Genomic DNA, 21348 nt, shown 5'->3' on the forward strand with positions numbered 1-21348 from the left:
TTTGGAAGGACTGGAGATGTAGTTACACTGGCTAGTTGAGTATGTGTTGTTTCATGTAATTTTCATCCAAACTGAACTGTTGGATTTTATTTCGTTTTTTATACTTCCAGATGAAAGAACTTATTTTTAAACCATTTTATTTGCTCCTTCGCTTTGAATTGAATGAGCTTGTGGGTGATTGTACTTCATCGGTGGTCAAAACTGAAAATGCACTTTGAGCGCGAAGCTGGGGCCACCGTGTTTTGTGCATTTTAAAAACGTGTTTACATGTCCCAACTCGTTAAGCAAAACCAAAGCAAGGAAAGAGATTAGTTTTATTATTAGCATTTATGTGTAAGCCTAGTCATGGGGGAAGTTGGGGGAGGGTGCAGCGACCCCGACGCAGTTTGGGCAGGACCTGCAGAACTGAGTGTCATTAATGGAATTTCAATGATTAGATTAGTAAGAAATTTTCATGGGCCTCAGTGAATAATAAATAATTGAATGGTTAATCGATATGATGATTATAATAATACGCTTGTTCGTCTGTCCGTCTACCTGTGTGTAACATTCCATTCCACGAATTGGTTGGACAGCTGGCCTGACTCCACCCATTGAAAAATCATATAGCCGCATGTTGGTGCTTACTGCTCTGCGAAGCCAAAGACATCTTTGGAGCTGTCATATTCACAATTTGCCATACCCTCCTTTCCTATAGGTTTTCTCTTAAGTGTAAACCGACCAATAATACCAATAATAATACCATTTCTTTCGTGCCATAAAGGCGCATAGGGCTGCCAAGGCAGTTTCATTGGCTGGGAGTACAGTTCTGGGTGGGTCGCCATGCCGACGCAGGTTACCCAGAACCATTATTACCCCAGTACACTGGTACTCATTTTGACGACCTCGGAAGAACAGGGGCTCGAACTCTGAACTGTAAGGTCCCAAGCCAGCCACCTTAATCGCGAAGATAAGACCAGGCTAAAAATGATACATAGCATGATATTTCAACAAGTTGTGGACGAATTATGACAAAATTTAGTGGATGAGTTGGTTAGGTGACAATAAGCAGCCAATATAATTTTGGTTCAGTTCTGGATCCAGAACCAACCTCTTGGTGGGATACAAAATGGAAACCATTCAGCCTGGCGGTGGTGTGTGCCCTACCGAGTGCCGTTGTTGTTATGATATTTTGCATAGATTGCACAATTGCGTTTATTTTGATGCTTTTTTTGTACTGACAAATAGGCCCAGAAAGTGGTGAAAAGTCTTCGGGAGAGAGTGCGTGAGCTCGAAGCCGAGTTGGACAGCGATCGTAGCTGTCGGGAGCGTGTGCAGGCTGACACCCTTGCCCTGCAAGCTGAATTGGATGGGCTGCGCCTGCAGCAAGCCGAACAAGTGCAGCAAGGGCTCACTGAAGCTGAGAGTATGACACATAAATTCATGGCGACTCAAAAAGCAGAGCTAACTTGCATTTTGTGGGGCCATTCTCATGTTTCTTGAAGCCTGACATTTTGCGAGCCAATTTAGCTGCTTTTTCCCACTGTTTTTGTGCTATGTCATGATTAATTTGTCGTAATTATGTCGGAGCTTGCTCGGGCAATGTATAGCAGAGGAAATGCATACCTGCATTCTAAACCAGCCGTGTTATTCTGCGTGTCTATACATGCCTGCAGAGAAGGTGCAGGCAAGTGAACAGCGGTATGGGAAGATGAAAGAGAAACATGCAGAGCTGGTCAAGACACATGCAGAGCTATTGCGAAAGGTCTGTGGCAATATTGTCATGCCAATTCAATGTGTTATGGCTTGTCTCATTTAGTAATACCTGCCTTAAGTGGACAATTTGTATGCAAAGTAAGATTGACCACATACAACAAGCTTGGGTGAGGATTGTTCCAGTGAAAGTTACACTTTTGTTATATGCAATGAATGTATACAACATACTTTCTTCTGAATTGATGCATCGGTGTTGTTGCACTTGCCCATTCGTATACTTTCATGAGGAAATGCCTCCGGTGTGCCGATGTGTACCGAAACAAAGATGATGTTCAAACCAATTTGCTTTATTTGTGAATAGTTTGTACAATTGGCAAAGTGGGATCACTGGCTCACTCGGGTAAAATGATTAGTTCAAGCATAAGTAAAACTTCACAAATGGTACCACTGAATCAGTAATACAGTATAGTAGACTGTTGATAAATTTATTCTTGGTCAATTTGTATTCAATGATTTAAATAGGACCCTATGGAGACTATTCTTACAAATTGGAATACTGACGATTCAAAATCCACCAATTTTGAATCAGCCTCTTTTTTAAGTTGGACTTAGCCACACTTGGAACTTAGTCAAGGTGTTGACAACAGCCTACTTACTCTTTGTGAAGGAGAGTGGGATCTTCAACATCCACCAACTATTGCTATCAGCCGGAACGGCCAGTATAACGTCCATCCGAGGGATGGCACACACTGCTGCCTTGTCCTGCCTGCAAAACACCAAAATGACTGTTTATATCTATATCGAGATTCAAACCCAGTGAGACAACTCAGAGGCGAGTGCGTACACATCTAGGCTACCCTACCAGCCCAACAAACAACTAAACACAATAAAATGCAAAAAAAAATTAAACAAGAAATGGGTCTACCTGCTAAAATTGTGCTGTTCTACTCGAGCCGATCAAGCTGTTAAGAAGGTTGGTGATCGAGAAGCTTTTCCACGATGGAGCTTTTGGAAAGCACACTTTGTCCATTGGACCCAGATTTACTTTTATAGTTTAATGCAATTTCAGCACATCCCATAATGTAGATTGCAGCTATATGGAGTCTTCTCAAGGCAATGCGGTGAATTTGGGGAAATAGACAGAGCTTTTAGCGGTTTCCATATGACAGAGTGCCATTATTTTATTGCCTTTCCAGAATTTTTTTTTTTTTTGAGAAAGTGGCCACATATGACATCTCAAAGGTGCTCACCTTTTCAACGGCAATCAAAAACCCAGTGTGAAGTCCACAGCAATCATGCTGGGTGTGCCAAGTAGGTTGAAAGGTCATGTCGAAACTTGGTTTACTATCGTGCTCATTAGAAATGAATTGTGCACAGGGTGAAGCATCACCTATGCCATCATGCATGAAATCCATCCTCATTTCCACTTTTCCAAAATTTAGTGTGTACATCAAAGATCCTACTCCATTTCTTTGAAAAGTATCAAGACAATAAAAAACGGGATAGTGCAGTACTACATTTTCCCTTGTATACAGTGTTCTACTGCATTACAGTATGTGCACACATAGGCATTGTGGAAAAGTTAACATGATACAGTGTAAATACAATGATACTTTTTTGAATTTGACCCCTGTCTTGCAGAGTGCAGAAGTGTCAAAGATTCTGAATGAGATTCAAAAGGAAAGGGAACAGGAAAAATGCCAACAAAAAGAACAGGAGCAGGCATCTGAGCAGGCATACAGCCAAGTACGGCAGCAGGTGAGGTCCTCCCATGGGTCAACTTTTAATTTTGCATGTGTAAGGGTAATGTGGGACTGACATGATAGCGAAGAGATGGTGTACTTGCCTTTTAGCTCTGAAGTCCCTGTTGGAGTTCTGTGCCGATTATAAACTGTCATCCTGGTGCTTCACAGCATGGGTGTTGCATCAATGAGTACAGCATTCTTTGCAGAAATGTTAAGCTGGGTCTCCCATTTGTTCACATTCATTGGTAGACAGTAAATATCCCATACTGTCTTTCACAAGTGTCGGCTATTGTGTGCTGGCACCTTGGCCACATTTCTAATTCTTGCCCTGACTGCTGCGAGGAAAAGCAATGGCAAATTTCCCAGTGTATTCTCAGCTTAGAGACTAATTCAGCAACACTTTAGCTCTGCAATGAGTGTGAACATTGGAATAGGATCATGTTATACTTGGAGAATATCTTAACACATCTATATAAGATGAAGCTGATCCTTTGAACAGCACAATTTTGTGAATAGGTTTGAGGCATGGAACTTGCTGTCAGAAAATCATTGCCTTCAAAAATTGTAACAAGAAAAAGAGCAATCAGAGATTGCAGACTCTCGTCAGGACTTGTTTTGTGTGGCATTCATGTACTGATGTTACATAATTAATAAGAGACATAACTGCTGACACTTTATAACTGCTGGCAGTGATGACCCGGTGCCAAGACATCCCACTTTGATGCAACCCTGCTTTGATTGGACACCCAACCCTGACACATGACTTTTTAAAAATATTATTATTCAATTGAATTGAGAGTGGGATTAAAATAAATTCAATTCAAATCAAATTGAAGACCAAATAGATACAGTCCTGCATTGGAGTCATCAGAAGGAACTCAAACGAGCAAAAAGCAAGATAAAGTCATCAGGATCGAGGAACCTGGATATGATTCGCATTTCAGCTGTTACTCCTTTACCCTCAAATCCATCCAAGCACAGCCGAGTTGGCCTCATTCCAAAAAAAAAAAAAAAATATCTAGTTGCGAGACCATGCGTCCAATCAAGTTGAAATTTAAAACGTGTATTCCCAATTGCTACGAGATTATAATTGTGAAGTTTCACTTTGTTTGATTCAGCGGTTCCATAGAAAGCATTATTTAATTTTTTTTTCTTATCGGGATGTTATCCCCAATAATCTGTTAAATAGCCGGTACGTACTTGGCAGCTCCGCTCGGCTGCACCTCATCCAGTAGGTAATCTAAATAATGCAAGTATTTACCAAGGGCGTGATTCCCTGATATGGAGGTAACGTGTCCTTAGGTAAACAGTTGTTAGTAGACAGAGGACCCTACGTCACGTGGTCAAGTTATTGACATTTGCAGTCGATTAGCAACCCGCCACGACACGGTTATTCGTGTGTGATGACTTGCGATTCCCGGTGAGTCTGGAGAGGAACCTGAGATGGCTCCTCCATTGTGGTTCCACGGCGATGCTGGCCCCGCAACAATGATGGTCTTCGTTTTCACCCCTGTCTGTTTGTTGCTTTACAAGAAAAAAAATTCCAAGTATCTTGATCGGTTTGATTCGTTTGTTTCTTGGCAATTTTTTTTTTTTTTTTGCCAAGTATGTTGATTGGCTTGGTTTGTTACTTGTGAAAACCAAAGATTTTTCAAATATATTTGTTGGTTTCGTGTGATATTCCGTCTGTCTGTCTGTTTGTTTGTATGCCAATTGCCTGCAGGTCACAATTTTAAACTGATCTTCACGAAACTTCACCACTTGGTAGAGTTCGTCCATAAGCAAGAAGCCTATTGATTTTGAAGTCAACAGGTCAACATAGGCCAAAGGTCAACAACTTCAGTGAAAATTCTAAAATCCTCAATTTTAATCCCATTGACTTAAAATCTGGAGTATTTTCATATTTTGTAATTGAATTCAACCATCAATTATTTTTGAGGTCAAGTTTGTGTTATGGATTTCGTAAGTATTGTGCTATACACATTGCTACTTGTTTGCTGCTTGGCAAAAAAAAAAATTTTTTGATAAGTATGTTCATCACATCTGTTTATCTGTCTGTCCACTCACCTTTAATCGCTGACAGGTCACAATTTTTAACCGATCTTCATGAAATTTCAGCAAATGCATTTGGTGGTTCGACAGAATCCTCTTGATTTTTGAGGTCAAAAGGTCAACAACTTTTTCAAATTTCTAAAATCCTCACTTTTCATTGGATTGACTTCAAATTTAAAGAGGATTTGCATATCATGTCACTGAATTCAACTACCTATTATTTTTAAGGTCAACATAGGCCGAATTTCTAAAATTGTCAATTTTCATTGCATTGACTTTAAATTTGAACATAATTTTCATAGCTCACTGAATACAATCACCAATTATTTTTTGATGTCAACATATGCCAACAGGTCAACATAGACATGATGTCAACAACTTTGGTGCAATTTCTAAAATCCTCAATTTTCATCCAATTGATTTGAAATTTGAACAGGATTTGCATGTCAGGTCAATTAATTCAACCACCAATTATTTTAAGGTGAAAAGGTCAACATCAGCCTAATTTATAAAATTGAGGGAGGGCCAAAAATGTATACATCATAATATCTCAAAAAGTTGTGGACGGATTTGGACAAAACTTGGTGAACCGGTCGGGTGTGTAAAAGGGAAGAATGAATTCAATTTTGGTTAAGATCTGTATCGAGTTATGAGAATCTTTAAATTTTACAATTTTCTTCACCATTGAGAAATATGGCCAAAAACTATATACAGTGTAGCATGACTATGAATGGATAACCCACTACTTTCATTTCAGAGGTCATCTTTTGTGTTACCAAGAACAAGTTTGATAATTATATTTAGGAACTACATTGGCTGTGTCTCTTTCAAAGGGTAGACCACAGAATATGATCATTGGATTTTTGCATGACCTTTTCCACTTCCCATCAGGCTGAGGAACAGGGAATTCGAGCAGAGAAGCTGGAGCAAGAGCGGCACGAGGCCAAAATGCATCTCGACTCACTCAAACTCTCATTGCAGGCAGCTGAGCAGGTACAGTTGCATTGATGGTTGTGCGAATACAGTTGATTCCCAGTTGGCTCAATTTGGCACAGAGATGCAGTAAACTGTCACAATAATGTAACGCTTTGACCACGTGGTTCCATAGATGAGCATAACAGCCCAGGGTCAGATGATGGCGGTGGAGAGTGAGCGAGAGCAACTGCAGAAGGACTTGGCAGAGCTTGAAAAGACTTTGGCGGAAAGAAAGTTGGAGCTTGACAAACAATCACAGCAGAGTGTAGAAGAACTCCAGCTATTGCAGAAACTCTTAGCTGTCAAGGTAAGCTAAAATTAAAGGTATTGCTTAGTCAGCTCTGAGGTTTTTTGTGTACTTTTAATTTGATAAGGGCAAAAGTTAACTTCGTACAATAGGTGCTTTGCCAATTGTATTCCTCCAATTCACCAAACGGAATTTTAATATTAACGCAAATATCAAAGTTAAATGTGAATCTTCAATGGGTTTTGTGAATAAAAAGCTATAAGGTTTTTTTGTTTTATTTATCCCCATGGTTTTTGAAAGAAAAAAAAACCGGGGTTGATATTGTAGTCTGTCTGTCCATCTGTCACACTATCCCCTCCAAAATACTTCAGCAGAAATTCACCAAACTTCGTAGTTATGATCACCACATTGCACGAATCTGCATGAGCAGTATCATTTTTGTACCTATTTCTCTTCCCTCAAAATACATTTCTAAAATGACTTTTGGACCGTAAAATACAAATTTTTTAATGGTCATTGTATTACCCAGCAGGGCATGCGATGTGTGGAAGCACATTGCAACGTACACTACCGGTCAAACGTTTTAGAACACCCACATTTTTCCAGTTTTTATTGAAATTTAAGCAGTTCAAGTCCAGTGAATAACCTGAAATGGTACAAAGCAAAGCTGTAAACTGCCAGAGGTAAAAAAAACAAAGAGTTGAGGTTACCAAAAACTGAAAAATAATGTAAATTTCAGAGTTTTAAAAAAAGGCCCTTTTCAGAGAACAAGTAATGGGTTAGCAACTACAGCTGTTCTACAGCAATGGAAGTCAATTAAGCCTTGAAAGTTGATGCAAACAATTACTACAGGTGTCCCAACTTTTGTTGATTAGTTACAAACCCTCAGTCTGTTCCAACACTGCTTTTATACTGACAGTGTTGCTACACCCTCTGAAGCATTATTTTGACAATATTGTGCTGCAGGAAGTAGTATATTGCTATCATAATGGTGAGAAAAAGACAATTAACAAAGGAAGACAGACAGATCATTATAACCCTTAAAAGTGTAGGTCTTTCCTTTCGAGAAATTGCAAAGAAGCCAAGGTGTCAGTGAGTACAGTTTCCTACACCATCAAAAGGCACTTGGAAACTGGAGGAAACTGACAGGAAGAGGTCTGGCAGACCAAAAGCTACAACACAATCAGAAGACAAGTTTCTGAGAGTCAACAGTTTGCGTAATAGGCGGCTCACAGGACAGCAGCTTCAAGCACAGCTTAACACTGGTCGAAGTAAGGAAGTCTCAGTTTCAACTGTGAAGAGAAAACTTCGAGCTGCAGTTTTGACAGGTCGAGTGGCAGTAAGAAAGCCATTGCTAAGATGGCAAAATAGGAAAAAGAGGCTTACCTGGGCCATGAAGCACCGCCAGTGGAGTACTTATAACTGGAAGAAGGTCTTATGGACCGATGAATCAAAATTTGAAATCTTCGGTTCATCACGCAGGGTTTTTGTACGCCGTCGAGTGGGTGAAAGGATGGTTCCTCAGTGTGTGACACCAACTGTCAAACATGGAGGAGGAAGCGTGATGATCTGGGGCTCTTTTGCTGTATCCAGAGTCGGCGACTTGCACAGAGTGACTGGCACCTTGAACCCAAAGGGCTACCACAGCATTTTGCACCGCCATGCAATACCCTCTGGTCTATGGCTAGTTGGTCAGGGGTTCATCCTACAGCAAGATAACGACCCAAAACATATCTCCAGGCTATGTCAGAACTACCTTAGAAGAAAAAAACAAGACGGTAGGCTTCAAATCACTGAATGGCCAGCACAGTCTCCAGACTTAAACCCCATCGAGCTGGTTTGGGATGAATTGGATAGAAGGGTGAAAGCAAAGCAACCTACAAGTGCAACACATTTGTGGGAACTTCTGTAACAGTGTTGGGAAGAACTTTCAGAACAATATTTGATTTCCATTGTAGAAAGAAGGCCACGAGTATGTTCGGCTATTTTATCTGCAAAAGGTGGCTACTTTGATGAGTCAAAAATTTGGATTAAATTTTGTTCAACAAAACGATTCCATGATTTCTTTTTTATCTGCAATTGTTTATTTATTCTATGCTTTAATTTCAGAGTACATTGAAACATTAAACTGTTTAAATTTCAGTAAAAACTGGAAAAATGGGGGTGTTCTGAAACTTTTGACCAGTAGTGTAAAAGCCAATGGCTTTGTGTACTTTTGCTTTTTGTAATGAACATTTTAACCAGAACATTGCAATGACCATATAATTAATGTTATAAGTTTGAGAGATTATGCCTGGTGTTGGCTTAATGGTTAGGGTGGTGGCTTTGGATCCTGGGATCCTGAGTTCAAATCCCACTTGCTGTTGAATTAATATCAGGTGGGGTTGACTCAGCCTGTCATCGTTCTGAGGTCGGCAAAATGTGTGCCAGCATGCTGGTATCCTGTGTCGGAGTGGAGACCTGTCCAGGATTGTGCCCAATAGCCAAGGAAACTGCTTAGGCAGCACCAACGCTCTGAACAGAGTATAGTCCCAATGGATGGATTGGTTTGAGAGATTATCTTGAAAAGACACAAACAGTTATTGTGATTCAGCTTGGTAAATGTGATGTCGCCAAGACAAATCACATATGCCATGTTTCTGCCAACTAGTTAAGACCCGTTCCATTTGGGAACATGACTCGGTGCGGAAATAAGCTTAGCTGTGCAACAAAGTATTTTTTGTGACATTTGAGTACTGCATGTTTTCTTGAAGAATTTTTTTTTTCACTTCCCGTTTTAAGTCAGGCTTTCTTCACGGACAAGAATGCTGATATGCAGTGTTTTGTGCTTGCCATCAAGAGCCAGGATTTTTATTCCGTTGATGTTACCAACTCAACTTTTAGCTGTGTAGCACTGACCTTGACAAGGCATGGTTCCATGATTTTAATTTGGGGGGGTGGCGAGGGGGTGCAAAAATTTACATTTCACAGAAAAATATAATTTCGCTGAGCAGAGTGTGGGGAATATTTTTTGTGGGTGTCTCTGTGTCATAAATTCTAAAGACTATTCTAAATACAGACAAAGAACGCTCGAATACATTTGAAAAGTACTCCAATTGAAAAACTTTTACTCAAAACTCAACATTCATTTTAATTATTGTCTCACCATACAAATCCAATTGAATGAAATGCAGACATTGTTCAATGCGTCAGAGACTTTGATTTGTTTTGATTATTATGTCATTTATTTCATTATATGCAAAGTTTGACATGGAAGTGACCTTTGATCAGAGTTATGGTTTTTTCATCAGCTGTGAACATTTGCCTTCATCATCTCAACTATTTGAATCACTTGTAACAAAGCTTTCTTCTTATCTCCAACACATATGATGCCTGCTGTATACCCTGGAGAATTTCCCATCGTCATAAACCTCGCATTCCCATCTCTTGGATGAGCATGTTTTTGAATCTTGAAAACAGACTGAGTGCCAAATTGAAACAGAATGATAGGGACTCTGGATTATCTGATACTTGGGATAACATTCCACTTCTTAGTTCATGAATGGTTAGGAGAAAAGAAACGTCTCCGATGACACATGATTCTGGTAATTCATTAATCATCAAGTATCCACCATGGGAACAAACTGAATGGTACAAATCAGTTCCATATTGAACGCTGTGGTCAACATCCCCTGTGGTCTGAGGAATATCAGGTGATCCCACATTCCGAGACCACATCTTCGGTTGTATACACCTTAATAAATATGAAGAAACGATCACTTTGGAGGGGGAGGGGTTAGTGGGTGTGGGGGGGGGGCGTGTGATGGTGGCCCTCCTCCACCCCCGGATCTGCCCGTGATGACTGAAAAAGTCTGATGATATGATAACACCAACCTTGCAAACTGTTTGTCTCTGTAACTTATTGACTCTCATTGCGAAGCATGGCCGTGTCAGGAATCAACTTCGTACTATCTTGAATGAGAAGATGTGGTCTGACAGAGAGATGGGAAAGCAAGATATGAAAAGCTCTTTTCCTCAGAACTTGTATCTGTATCATCTAAATAATAGCCTTGCCTATTCGTCGCTTCGCTGACATGTTTAACTAGAACTACGTTGTCGATGGCACACCATCGCATATTCTTGCGCGCACTGCTTTGTCCCATTAACGCTAGTTTTTTTTTTTTAATAAGCCCCCATGACCCCACCCCCTCTGGCTCGGCCCCTAGGGGTCATATCAAAAATCCGACAATGTTGTGCACTTCCCCATACATATATCTACTATGTCCCAAAGTTTCAAGTTCCTATCTGAAACGGTGTAGGAGGAGCTGTTTTGACCCCTATCCGCTAATCACCCCTACCCCCCCCCCCAAGCACCCTCTGATCATCATGTGTTTAAAAAAAATATGTTGTTAAATGTATAACTCATGAATATATTTTATTTAAAAAGCTATAAACAATTTTTTTTTTAAATCGACCCCCGTGACCCCAACTACTCTGGCCCGGCCCCTTGGGGTCATATCAAAAATCCGAAAGTGTTGTGCACTTCCCCATACATTTATCTACTATATCCCAAAGTTTCAAGTTCCTATTTCAAACGGTGTCGGAGGAGTTACAGGGTAAGACAGACGGATGTATGGACGTACGGACAGACGGACGGACGGCGGAGACTATCACAATATTCCCGGTTTTCTTCAAAATCGTGGGAATAATAAAAAAAACCATGTTGCACTTCGCAAGGATATTGCATATCTATCTGTGATTCTAAATGAGGATATGAAATGAAGTGAAACATGAGAATAAAGGATCCTTTATAACACGTGTTTGTTATTGCTGCTGTGATGGTGGTTGTTGTTGTTTGTGTGCTCCTTCCGTGTACTTTTTAAAAAATATTCCTTCGAGAAGTATTACTTTACTGTATTTTATTTTGTGTGCTCCTCCCATGTTGTAAAGGGTTCCTGCTGTCAGAGAATAATGAATGTTACCATTGGAACCACTGCATTGAGCTCCCATTCCCGCTTCTTCTTCTTCAATCCCGGAAAAGCAGGCTTTTCAAACCGACATCTTTAGGCTTAAATGGATGCAAATTTTTGTTCCAAGTAAATTAATTACAGTAATACCTCGCTTTAATGCTTCTGGAGACGAGTGCTAATAGAAAAGGTGCTAAAAGGGGTCATTGTTTTCTGGGGATGCATTCCCGACAGTATTGTAATCTTACACATGAGTGGTATATGAAGGCTTCATTGGGGTATCGGTAAAGCGCTATCTGTACTAATAAATGTCAGTGTGTGTGTGTGTGTCTCCTCCATAACTCCACAACAATGAAACCTAGCAGCCTGAAACTTTGCATGCATACTAAGAAAACCTCCAAGGAAGTGCATGACTGAAAATTTGGTGTTTGGTTTAATTAAAACACTTATTTTGAAGATGATTAATAGCCTTATTTAATTATATCCTTTATCAGGCGCATTCTCGGTCACCGCTCTCTATGGGGTCTGAAGGCGCATCCGAAGAAACCTCGCTGGGGTCTGAAGCCGCCATGTTTTTTTGTTGCCTGCTCAGCCATGCCTTGACTTGGAACAGGCCGCAACAATTTTTTATGATAAAGTTTTTTTTTTTTCCACTTTCCTCACCCATATTATCGAATGCCTGTTCATGATAGCTAGGAAACGCTGTATACACTGCTTTTTTAAGTGCTGTAGTTTTCAAATTAGGAGCTTGGAGTGATTTCTTGCATGATGATACGATTTTCCATGATCTACTGTCATGGACGAATTGAAGTACATCATCGAAATATTATTTCAGTTTTGTCCGGATAGTGTCTGGACTAAACAAGTGTCGAAATCTGGAGTGAAATCTGATAATTTAAAGAAATAACGAGTCTTATAACTAAGCTGATAGACCTATTTACTTTAAGCAAGCAACGATATGTTCCCTCCTTCTCCATATATACACAAGAAAATGTGAAGTTTACAAAGCATTAAACTTGTCTTTTTCTACTGTTTGTAGAATTATACTGAATGTACAAAAAATTTAGGAACTCAACAAAATTAACTAGCTTCATTGAGCTATATGATTTAATGCATTCACTGTGAGACCTCACACCCTGTCCCTCAGTGGGACTGCTTATCTATAGCTTCTGCCGGATCGGTGTTTATATTTTCGGAGGATTCGTGAGGTGCTATACAGGGAATCAAAGCAAATCTGGTGAAAAATGGACGTTTTAAAATAAAGTTATAACATTTGCATGGACTGTGAACCGATGTACCATATGACATGCGCACAGACAAGCAGGCAACGTGGCAGATTATATGCAATATTTATTTCATGGGCGGTTAAACTTTGCGATGTCTCCAGGATTGTTCTCCATTAAATGGCAACTCTTTTGTGGATATAATCATTATTTGAATGAATTCATTAAATTTCTTTAACTGCTGTGGGTGCAAGTTTCTCTGTATGAAACATTCTATCATGAGAAAGATTGGAAATCTATTGGGATAAAAACGATTAGGCTGAAGCTTACAAGTCTTACCAAAAGGTATGTGAACACAATGGTAATAAAGAACCAATTTTGGATATTGTTGTGTTTAAAAGCCTGCATACAATCTACGCAATTGACCTGAGTTCTCAAAAGGAAACTATAAGGTTTAACAGAGTAGATATTTCCTCATACATTGAAAGAGGAGAGAGTGAAGAAGTTGATACATATTGTTTGTTTTTGGAAGAAACAGAATTGCATATTAATACAGACAATGGTGTTGTTATTAGTCTCTCATAATTTTTTGATAAATAAATGGGTCAGAAAGTGCCATCTGCGATTTATGTTGAACAAATCAATCTTAATAAATTAAAATTATGCATACAAAATCAAAAGCCTTGTATGATTAACGTTAATACAATTCAGAGAAAAGGAGCTGTAAGAATTTATGTCTTGCTCACAAGAGAACAGATTAAAATCTTGAACAATACTGGCTCACTTAAAATTAAAATGTCAAAACGGATGTTGAAGAAGTATTCAGTCAGGTTGACAAGTGGAGGATTTATTATATCTCTCCCTCTTTTATTGGGAGGTCTTGGTGCAGCGGGAGCTTTGACGGGTGGTATTTCCACAGCGGTAAAAACTGCTAATGAAAGGAAGGCTAAACTCCAGGCTCAAAAAGAGATGGAAAGACATAACAAAGAGTTGCAGAAACAAATTAGTGGAAGTGGTGTAATTGTAGATTTTGCTGAAAAACTTGAAAGCCTACCTGATAAAGGAAGATTGTTAGTTTGATATATGCTTTCTTCTATCGCACAAGCTGGTGTAAAATTAACTAAAAGGGGTAATGGATTATATCTTTGTCATAAATAAATGAGTATTGATGAGTGGTTTAAAGAATGCAACATCAAATATAGAACTTGCAAAATATTGTAAAATAAACTAAAAATTGATAATTTGATTATTTGTTTGACAGATGAATTACCAAAGTTGTCTGAAAATACAAAGAATATTATTATAAATTTAGAAGATAATGGGAACGATTCTCATTGGGTTTGTATTAATAATAGTCGAGACAAATTTTTTTGACAGTTATTGTCTTCCACCACCTGTTGAAGTAATGAAATTCGTACGGAATGGCGTTTATCATACATTTCAAGTCCAAGACTTCAATTATAATTGTTGCGGACAATTATGTTTTTACATATTATTTCATCGACAATTATCAGAATTTTTGATATCATTATTATCTAATATATATGACTTATTTTGGAAAAGATGGTTCTACCTTTGGTGTATCCCAAGAACTGGATATTGATTTGTCAAATTATTATACAAAAGGGCAGGTTGAATGATAGAAATACAGCATAACAAAAATATTAATGGATAATTGGTTCATTTAAAATGCTTTTAAATTAACCAATTATCCAAGCGCAATAGATACAAATGACTTGGTGAGATGAAGTGGTTTATCAAAATATATATGCTTGAATAAAATGGCTGTGTATTCCAAAGTTACAGAAATGTTGATTTTTTTTTTTTTTTTTTTTAATATCCGGGTCATACAGAATCCACAGTTCCAATTGAAATTATATTTTATAAAGAACGGCATATAGTTTTTATGTGAATAGAACCTTGGGGATATGATATGAATGATTTTGGGTATAATTGGTCGTTTAAATCCTTTCAGGTATTGTAGATTTATTTTAATCAGTTTTGAAAGGAAGAATATTATCCAGTTGGTGGAGATAATGAGATATGTGGAAGCACTATGATCAAACAACAAATAAAGGAATTTAAAAAGGTTAAAATCAATAACGGTATCACCATAGTTTATGTAATGAAACAAAGAACAGGAATTTACATAGTAAGTGAGGGAATGTAAACTGATTTAACAATATGAAGATGGGGAGGTATTACCTGTCATCATATTAATCTCTTGTATATTTCTGAAACATACATTTTGATACATAAACTATCATTTCTACATTCAAGTAAACCTACAAGAAAAGGGTATTCTGTATTTTAATAAATATGGTGTACAACATAAGAATGGGGGGAGGGGGGGGGTTAAATAAAAGATTGACTTTATATTGATGTTGATAAACCAACAAGTTTGGATTTATCTGAAATGTTAAGTCATGAAAAGGCACTAAAGTTGATGAAATATAAAACTCTTAGAAATTCAGAACAAATATTATTGGTTTCCTGTTATAAAAAGAAATTTTTGGAGACAGCATATCGAGAAATCCAGATGAATATATGCTTGATATTTTATGACGAGATGGTTAAAGGACTGTGAAAGAAACTAGGGCAGTTAAAGAGGAGGATAAGGAAGAAGAAGAAGAAGAAGAAGAAGAAGAAGAAGAAGAAGAGATGAAGGAGATCCCGTGGTTGAGCGGGGGATGGATCACGAGGGCATGAGTCATGCCGGGCGCGGGGGAGGGGGCGGAGAAGGATAAAGAGGAGATCCTTTCTTTGTTCGTGTTGGGAGTGGGAGAGTGGTCGTTCAGCAGGCCGTCGGGTCCTGCTTGGCTTGGGTTAGGGTTGAGGTTTTCGGAAGCTTTTTGCTTCTGCAGTGTGGTTGTTCAGCAGGCCATCGGGTCCTGCTTGGTTCAGTAGAGCTTCGGTCACGGCTTGGCTCGGGTGGAGTCTTTTTGGAGAGCTGCTTTGTTTGGAAGAGAGTTGAGCCGGTTGCTCTACTCAAGCTGCGAGTGGTGGCTTCTTCTTCTTGGTTCGTGGAGCACTTTGTTCTCCGTTTGGTTCCCGGCTTGGTGCGACTCGTCGGCCTCTTCTTGGAGGTGGTTCCTCAGGGAAGAGACGCATCGACGGGAAGGATCGGCGCTTCGTTTCACCAGCACGTGTTGAGAAGCGCGGGAGGACTCACGGGAGCTCGGGAAGGATCGCGGCTCATGGCGATTGGATCCAGCTCGCTATTGCTGCAGCCCGGGTCCGAACAACTTGAAGACCACACGAGGTGGAGAGGTTCGAGATAGGCTCTGGGTTTCAGCTCACCTGTCCTCCGAGCTGGAGCTCGTTATTAAAGGCCTCAGCCACCATTGCGTGCGTGCGTGCGTCCGTGGGCCCGTGTCTACTTAGTAGTAAAAACGGTTAAGTGATTGTGTAGAACGGTTGTCGTTCTCCTGTCATGCGTGTTGGCCTTGTATAATTGCATACGTGTTTTGCATGCTTACGTACTTTATTACAATAAATGTCCTTGTGTGAATGTAAACCTGCTCGTTGCGTCCTCTTCCCTTAATTGAGCTGCCATCTTGCACTCGGAATATAGTTGGTTTTAAAATAGCCGGTAAAGTGATCAGGTCCAACGGGGCTCGCGATAACACCCCGCTCGGTTATCCAAAAACGGAGCGAGCTGCATTAAGCGGCTCGTGTCCCAGCGGCCCCGTTAGGGTACAGTCTCTCGGTAGTCTGCCCACGTGAATAATTAGGTATATCGACAATTCGGTGATTTGACCCTGTCGCGCGCGGGTGAAATACTACTAGGCTGTGGAAGAAAGTGTACTAGGTACTAGAAATACAGCGCGACTAGGCTGTGGTGTGCTTAAAAACACACCCGTGGCTGGTTTTCGGCATTGATCCAGAAAACCACGACTGGATTGTCCGTTCGGTGGGCGAGACGGCCGCCATTGGCTAAACGCAGTCATTCGCATGCTGGCGGGCGAGAATCTACAACACTATATATATATATATATATATATATATATATATGTATATATATATATATATATATATATATATATATGAAAAAAAAGGATATATTTGTGGGGAGGGAGGAAAAAATAGTCTTCAACAGTTAAATTGGATTCGGAATGAAAGGTTTTCTGCCTAATATATTATTCTATCTCACAAATTGAGATGCTTGATCTTAAAAATCAGAGAGTGTTTTGGTAATGTCATAAATCATATGTCATTATTGTTCCAAACTCTTCAGAGTAGAATTGCAGATGGATACAAAAACAGATATGAAAAAGGAGACAAAACAGGTTATATATGTAGTGACTTTGGTAGGAAGAGGTGTCATAAATGTTTTACATTATAAATGAATAAAGTATTCAATGAAGAAGAAATCAAAGAGAATTTATAGAAAATTGATGAGGAGTTTATAAAAAAAAAAGATGTGTTTATTAAAATGAGTGATTTTGACATGAAAGAAAAAAAACCTTGCAAATAGAAAAGTTAAATCTATATATTAATATTTCGGCACGCCCCTCTTTTTGTTCCACCATCAGATTTTTGTTACTGCATGAAATGAAACAAGCTTTGACATGTATAGTAATGATATTATTGTCTTCCTTAAGAAGCCCCTCAAAATTCGTTTTGATGATTATCTATATTAATATTTTGGCACGCCCCTTTTTTTGTTCCACCATCAGATTTTTGTTACTGCATGAAATGAAATTATATTAATATTTCGGCATGCCCCTTTTTTTGTTCCACCATCAGATTTTTGTTACTGCATGAAATGAAACAAGCTTTGACATATTATATAGAAATGATATTATTGTCTTCCTTAAGAGGCTCCTCAAAATTCGTTTTGATGATTATCTACATTAATATTTCGGCATGCCCCTTTTTTTGTTCCACCATCAGATTTTTGTTACTGCATGAAATGAAACAAGCTTTGACATATATAGTAATGATATTATTGTCTTCCTTAAGAGGCCCCTCAAAATTCGTTTTGATGATTATGGTAGTGAAACAGTTCATGTTCATCCGACTTTTTATTATTCCTACTGCACTTCATTAGAACATAGTTTGTGGATGGATGCGCAGATCCCAGAACAACTATAGCTGTACAGAACAATTCATATTATCGATGGATAAAAATGATATTTAATTGATATTATAATAAATTGTTTATTTAAAATATCTTCAAATTTTGTGAGTTTTTAGTTTGTTGTGAAATATTAGGTCCTCGGGTCTCCGCATAGTGGCGTACAGGCTTAAGTTGTACTTCTGTTTACTACCGTAGAAAATCACAGAACCATCCGATCGACATGCTGTTAACAGTTTCAGAATCAGCTAAATTCTACAACATATGAATATGGAGACGAAACTGATCCGGCCAGCTAAAATCTACAAGATATGAATATGTAGACGAAACTGATCCGGCCTTATGGATCATTTTAAAGTAGGGTGCCCTGTAATTTTAATGCGCTCTATGGATCGTCCGGAACTCACGAATGGTACACGTTGTGTAGTCACTAAACTACGTGGTAATGTCATTAAAGTGGAGCTACTGCGGGACAGTCGAAGGGGAAAACCTGAATGATAATCAATGGATAAAAATGATAAAATATATTGTTTAAAATACATTCATGCTATCTGTCTTTTACCATATGTTGCCAGTGACGCCCGTTGAAGACGGGCACCTTTGATTGTAACAAATATTTTGAAAAGGTTGTTGCTGCAAGAAAAGGAAAAGAAGTAGATGGAACATTTTCTGCCGAATAAATGGATGATCGATTGAGGAGTTTTTTTAAGGATGCTTTGTTTTACAAAATAAGATTAAAATATATTTGTTGAAAGTCAGAAAGGCTATCTCGCTCTGCAGGAAAGTTAATAAATAAAGTTTAACTTTTCTAATAAATATGTAAAATGGTTTATTGTCTTCAATGTAAAAAGAAAACTGATACTAAAAATATCTTGCACATTAAAAGTAAAAACAATGATTTATACAAAGGGGGATACATTCATTGTGTGGAAGCAAAAAGTGTGAATTTGTCAAAAAGAGTAAATCTAAACATGATAACCATACAACCAGGGGAGATATAAAAAAGCTTTTATCAGGGAGTAAATTTACAACAACTGGGATATCAGGGGAATTGTATCTACCAGGATATTCTTTCTGTGATCCAGGAACAAACTTGGACAAAAGATTAGATGAATCTGACAATCCTAAGCCATGGAGCAAACCTAAAAAGAGGATTAATGAAGTTTGTATGTAACGGAATATTGATTTTGGAAATAGCACGACATTGGAAGAAAAACATGAAGATGATAGAAAAATGTTGAATAATTTGTGTTTGAAATGAAATCCAACGTTAATATAAAAAATTGATAGATTCATCGTGAGGCAGTTGATAGGTGCTTCATTGAAAATGGGGCTTGGTAATGCAAAAAGACCATGAAGCTCTGATAGTGTCATCAAGACTGAGGAGCAAGCTTACAAACCTTCAGATGAGAAGCTTTTAGCTTATGAATTACATAAACTGATAATCACAAAGTTTAAAAAAAACTTTTTCATATAATTGATGTTTTACATACAGTTCCTTGGACATGTAAATTGTATGATTTACAGGGAGAAGAAATCTTGGGATCATTTTAGTCACAGGGATGATAAACAAGAAAAAATAATAATAAAAACGAAATAATAAAAAAATTCACTTCATCCCTTTGTCTCCACCTACACGCCACACCTACATGCCCTACCCACATGCCGACCCCACACCCCATTTATTCCCCACCCCTCTAGTGTGCCCCCACCCTCATCCCACCCCTCCCCTCCCCAACCCCCCCTACCCCGCACACACACATGAGGAGTGGTGGGATGAGGGTGGGGCACACTTTTTCCCCAATTTTATTTTTTAAATTTGATTCTTTTCTTTTCTTTTTTTTCCAGTTTAGTAAATAGTAATTAAGATTATCAAAAATCCACACCGAACCAACACACATCAAATCACACATTGCTTCACATTTACAATTGCTACAAATTCCCATTCCGTTTGCTCACGTGATTGTGTTTACATTTAAAGATACTATACATCCACCATTCCCACTCTCCACCTCCAATATCTCTCCTTTTGTATTACTACATATTATATATTTGCAAGATCCGTATATATATATATATATATATATATATATATATATATATATATATATATATATATATATATATATATATATATATATATATGAGTATGGATACACACATACATACAGGGTGAGTCAAAAGTAGCGCCCGATTTCTGTTTTTTCGGCTGTCAGATTCTTTCTGGGAAGTCATGTTGTTAATAATTGTCTTGCAGATTATTAATTTTCGTAATTTATTTATTTTTGATTTTGTTTTGCAGGTTATTGCTACGAGTTTGGAAAGTTACTGAATTTGCACCAAATTGAACCATGAATTACCTTTCGATGAATCAACGCATTGCAGCCGTGAAACATTACTACAAATTTAATGAACAACCAACGATGGCGGCACGTCGTTTGGCACAGGAATTCGATATTAACCCACCTCAGGGAAGAAACATACGATTGATTGTCGAGAAATTTGAAGCAACAGGGTCGGTAGCCACTGCAAAGAAGTCCGATCGTGCGAAAACGGCAACGAATATAGCTAAGGCTGAAGAAGCCATCAGAAGACTGGAACAAAGTCCGCAAAAGTCAACTCGCCGTTTATCTACAGAGTTGGAAGTGAGCCAATCAAGTGTTATCCGTATCCTTCACCAGAAAAAATGGAAACCTTACATTCCACGCTTACTGCATGCCCTTCATGATGGAGATGACGACCGCCATCTTCAATTTTACGAAGAGGACACAATGCTAGACAACATCTGGTGGTCAGATGAGGCATGATTTAAGCTTAATGGCACAATTAACAGACACAATTGTGTCTACTGGGCTGCGAATAACCCAAAAGTGACAGTTGAGAAGGAGGTAAATTTACCTGGAGTGACAGTTTGGGCAGCCATATCTCCATTAGGGATAATTGGACCCTTTTCTTTGAGGGATCTGTCACTGCAGAAATTTACCTGGATATGCTGCAAACCTTCTTTTGGCCCAGGGTACAAGATCAGGACTGTTATTTCCAGCATGATGGAGCTCCACCTCATTATGGACGTTATGTTCGTCAGTGGCTTGATGAAAACTTTCCCAGAAAGTGGATCGGCCGCCGCGGTCCGATCGAGTGACCGACATGCTCCCCGGACCTTACACCTCCAGATTTCTTATTTTGGGGCTCATGAAAGACCTTGTTTATCGTGAAAAGCCTCGTACCATTCAGGAATTGAAGGCTCAAATCACTGCAAAGTTTGAGGAAATTGATACCGAACTCTGCAGACGTGTGTGCCGCTCTGTGCCTGCTCGGCTGCAATTGTGCATCGATCACGAGGGAGGGCACTTTGAAAATTGCAAGTAAAACAGCTTGGTACAGT

At 38.8% G+C, this 21348-nt stretch overlaps 1 protein-coding gene across 2 annotated transcripts in view; it reads left to right on the plus strand.

Annotated features, from left to right (window-relative positions):
- Positions 1-21348, plus strand: part of HIP1R (huntingtin interacting protein 1 related) — a 139062-nt gene that overhangs the window by 25847 nt on the left and 91867 nt on the right. For both annotated transcript variants that reach the window (XM_085878504.1, XM_085878505.1), the window contains 5 exons: positions 1228-1405; positions 1656-1744; positions 3337-3453; positions 6384-6485; positions 6601-6774. In XM_085878504.1, the coding sequence (XP_085734630.1) occupies positions 1228-1405; positions 1656-1744; positions 3337-3453; positions 6384-6485; positions 6601-6774 (660 nt within the window). The remainder of the gene's footprint in view (positions 1-1227; positions 1406-1655; positions 1745-3336; positions 3454-6383; positions 6486-6600; positions 6775-21348) is intronic.

The sequence above is a fragment of the Eptatretus burgeri genome, chromosome 4 (assembly GCF_056783735.1).
Source record: "Eptatretus burgeri isolate ZD-2024b chromosome 4, Ebu_testis_v1, whole genome shotgun sequence".
In the NCBI taxonomy this organism is placed as follows: domain Eukaryota; kingdom Metazoa; phylum Chordata; class Myxini; order Myxiniformes; family Myxinidae; genus Eptatretus; species Eptatretus burgeri.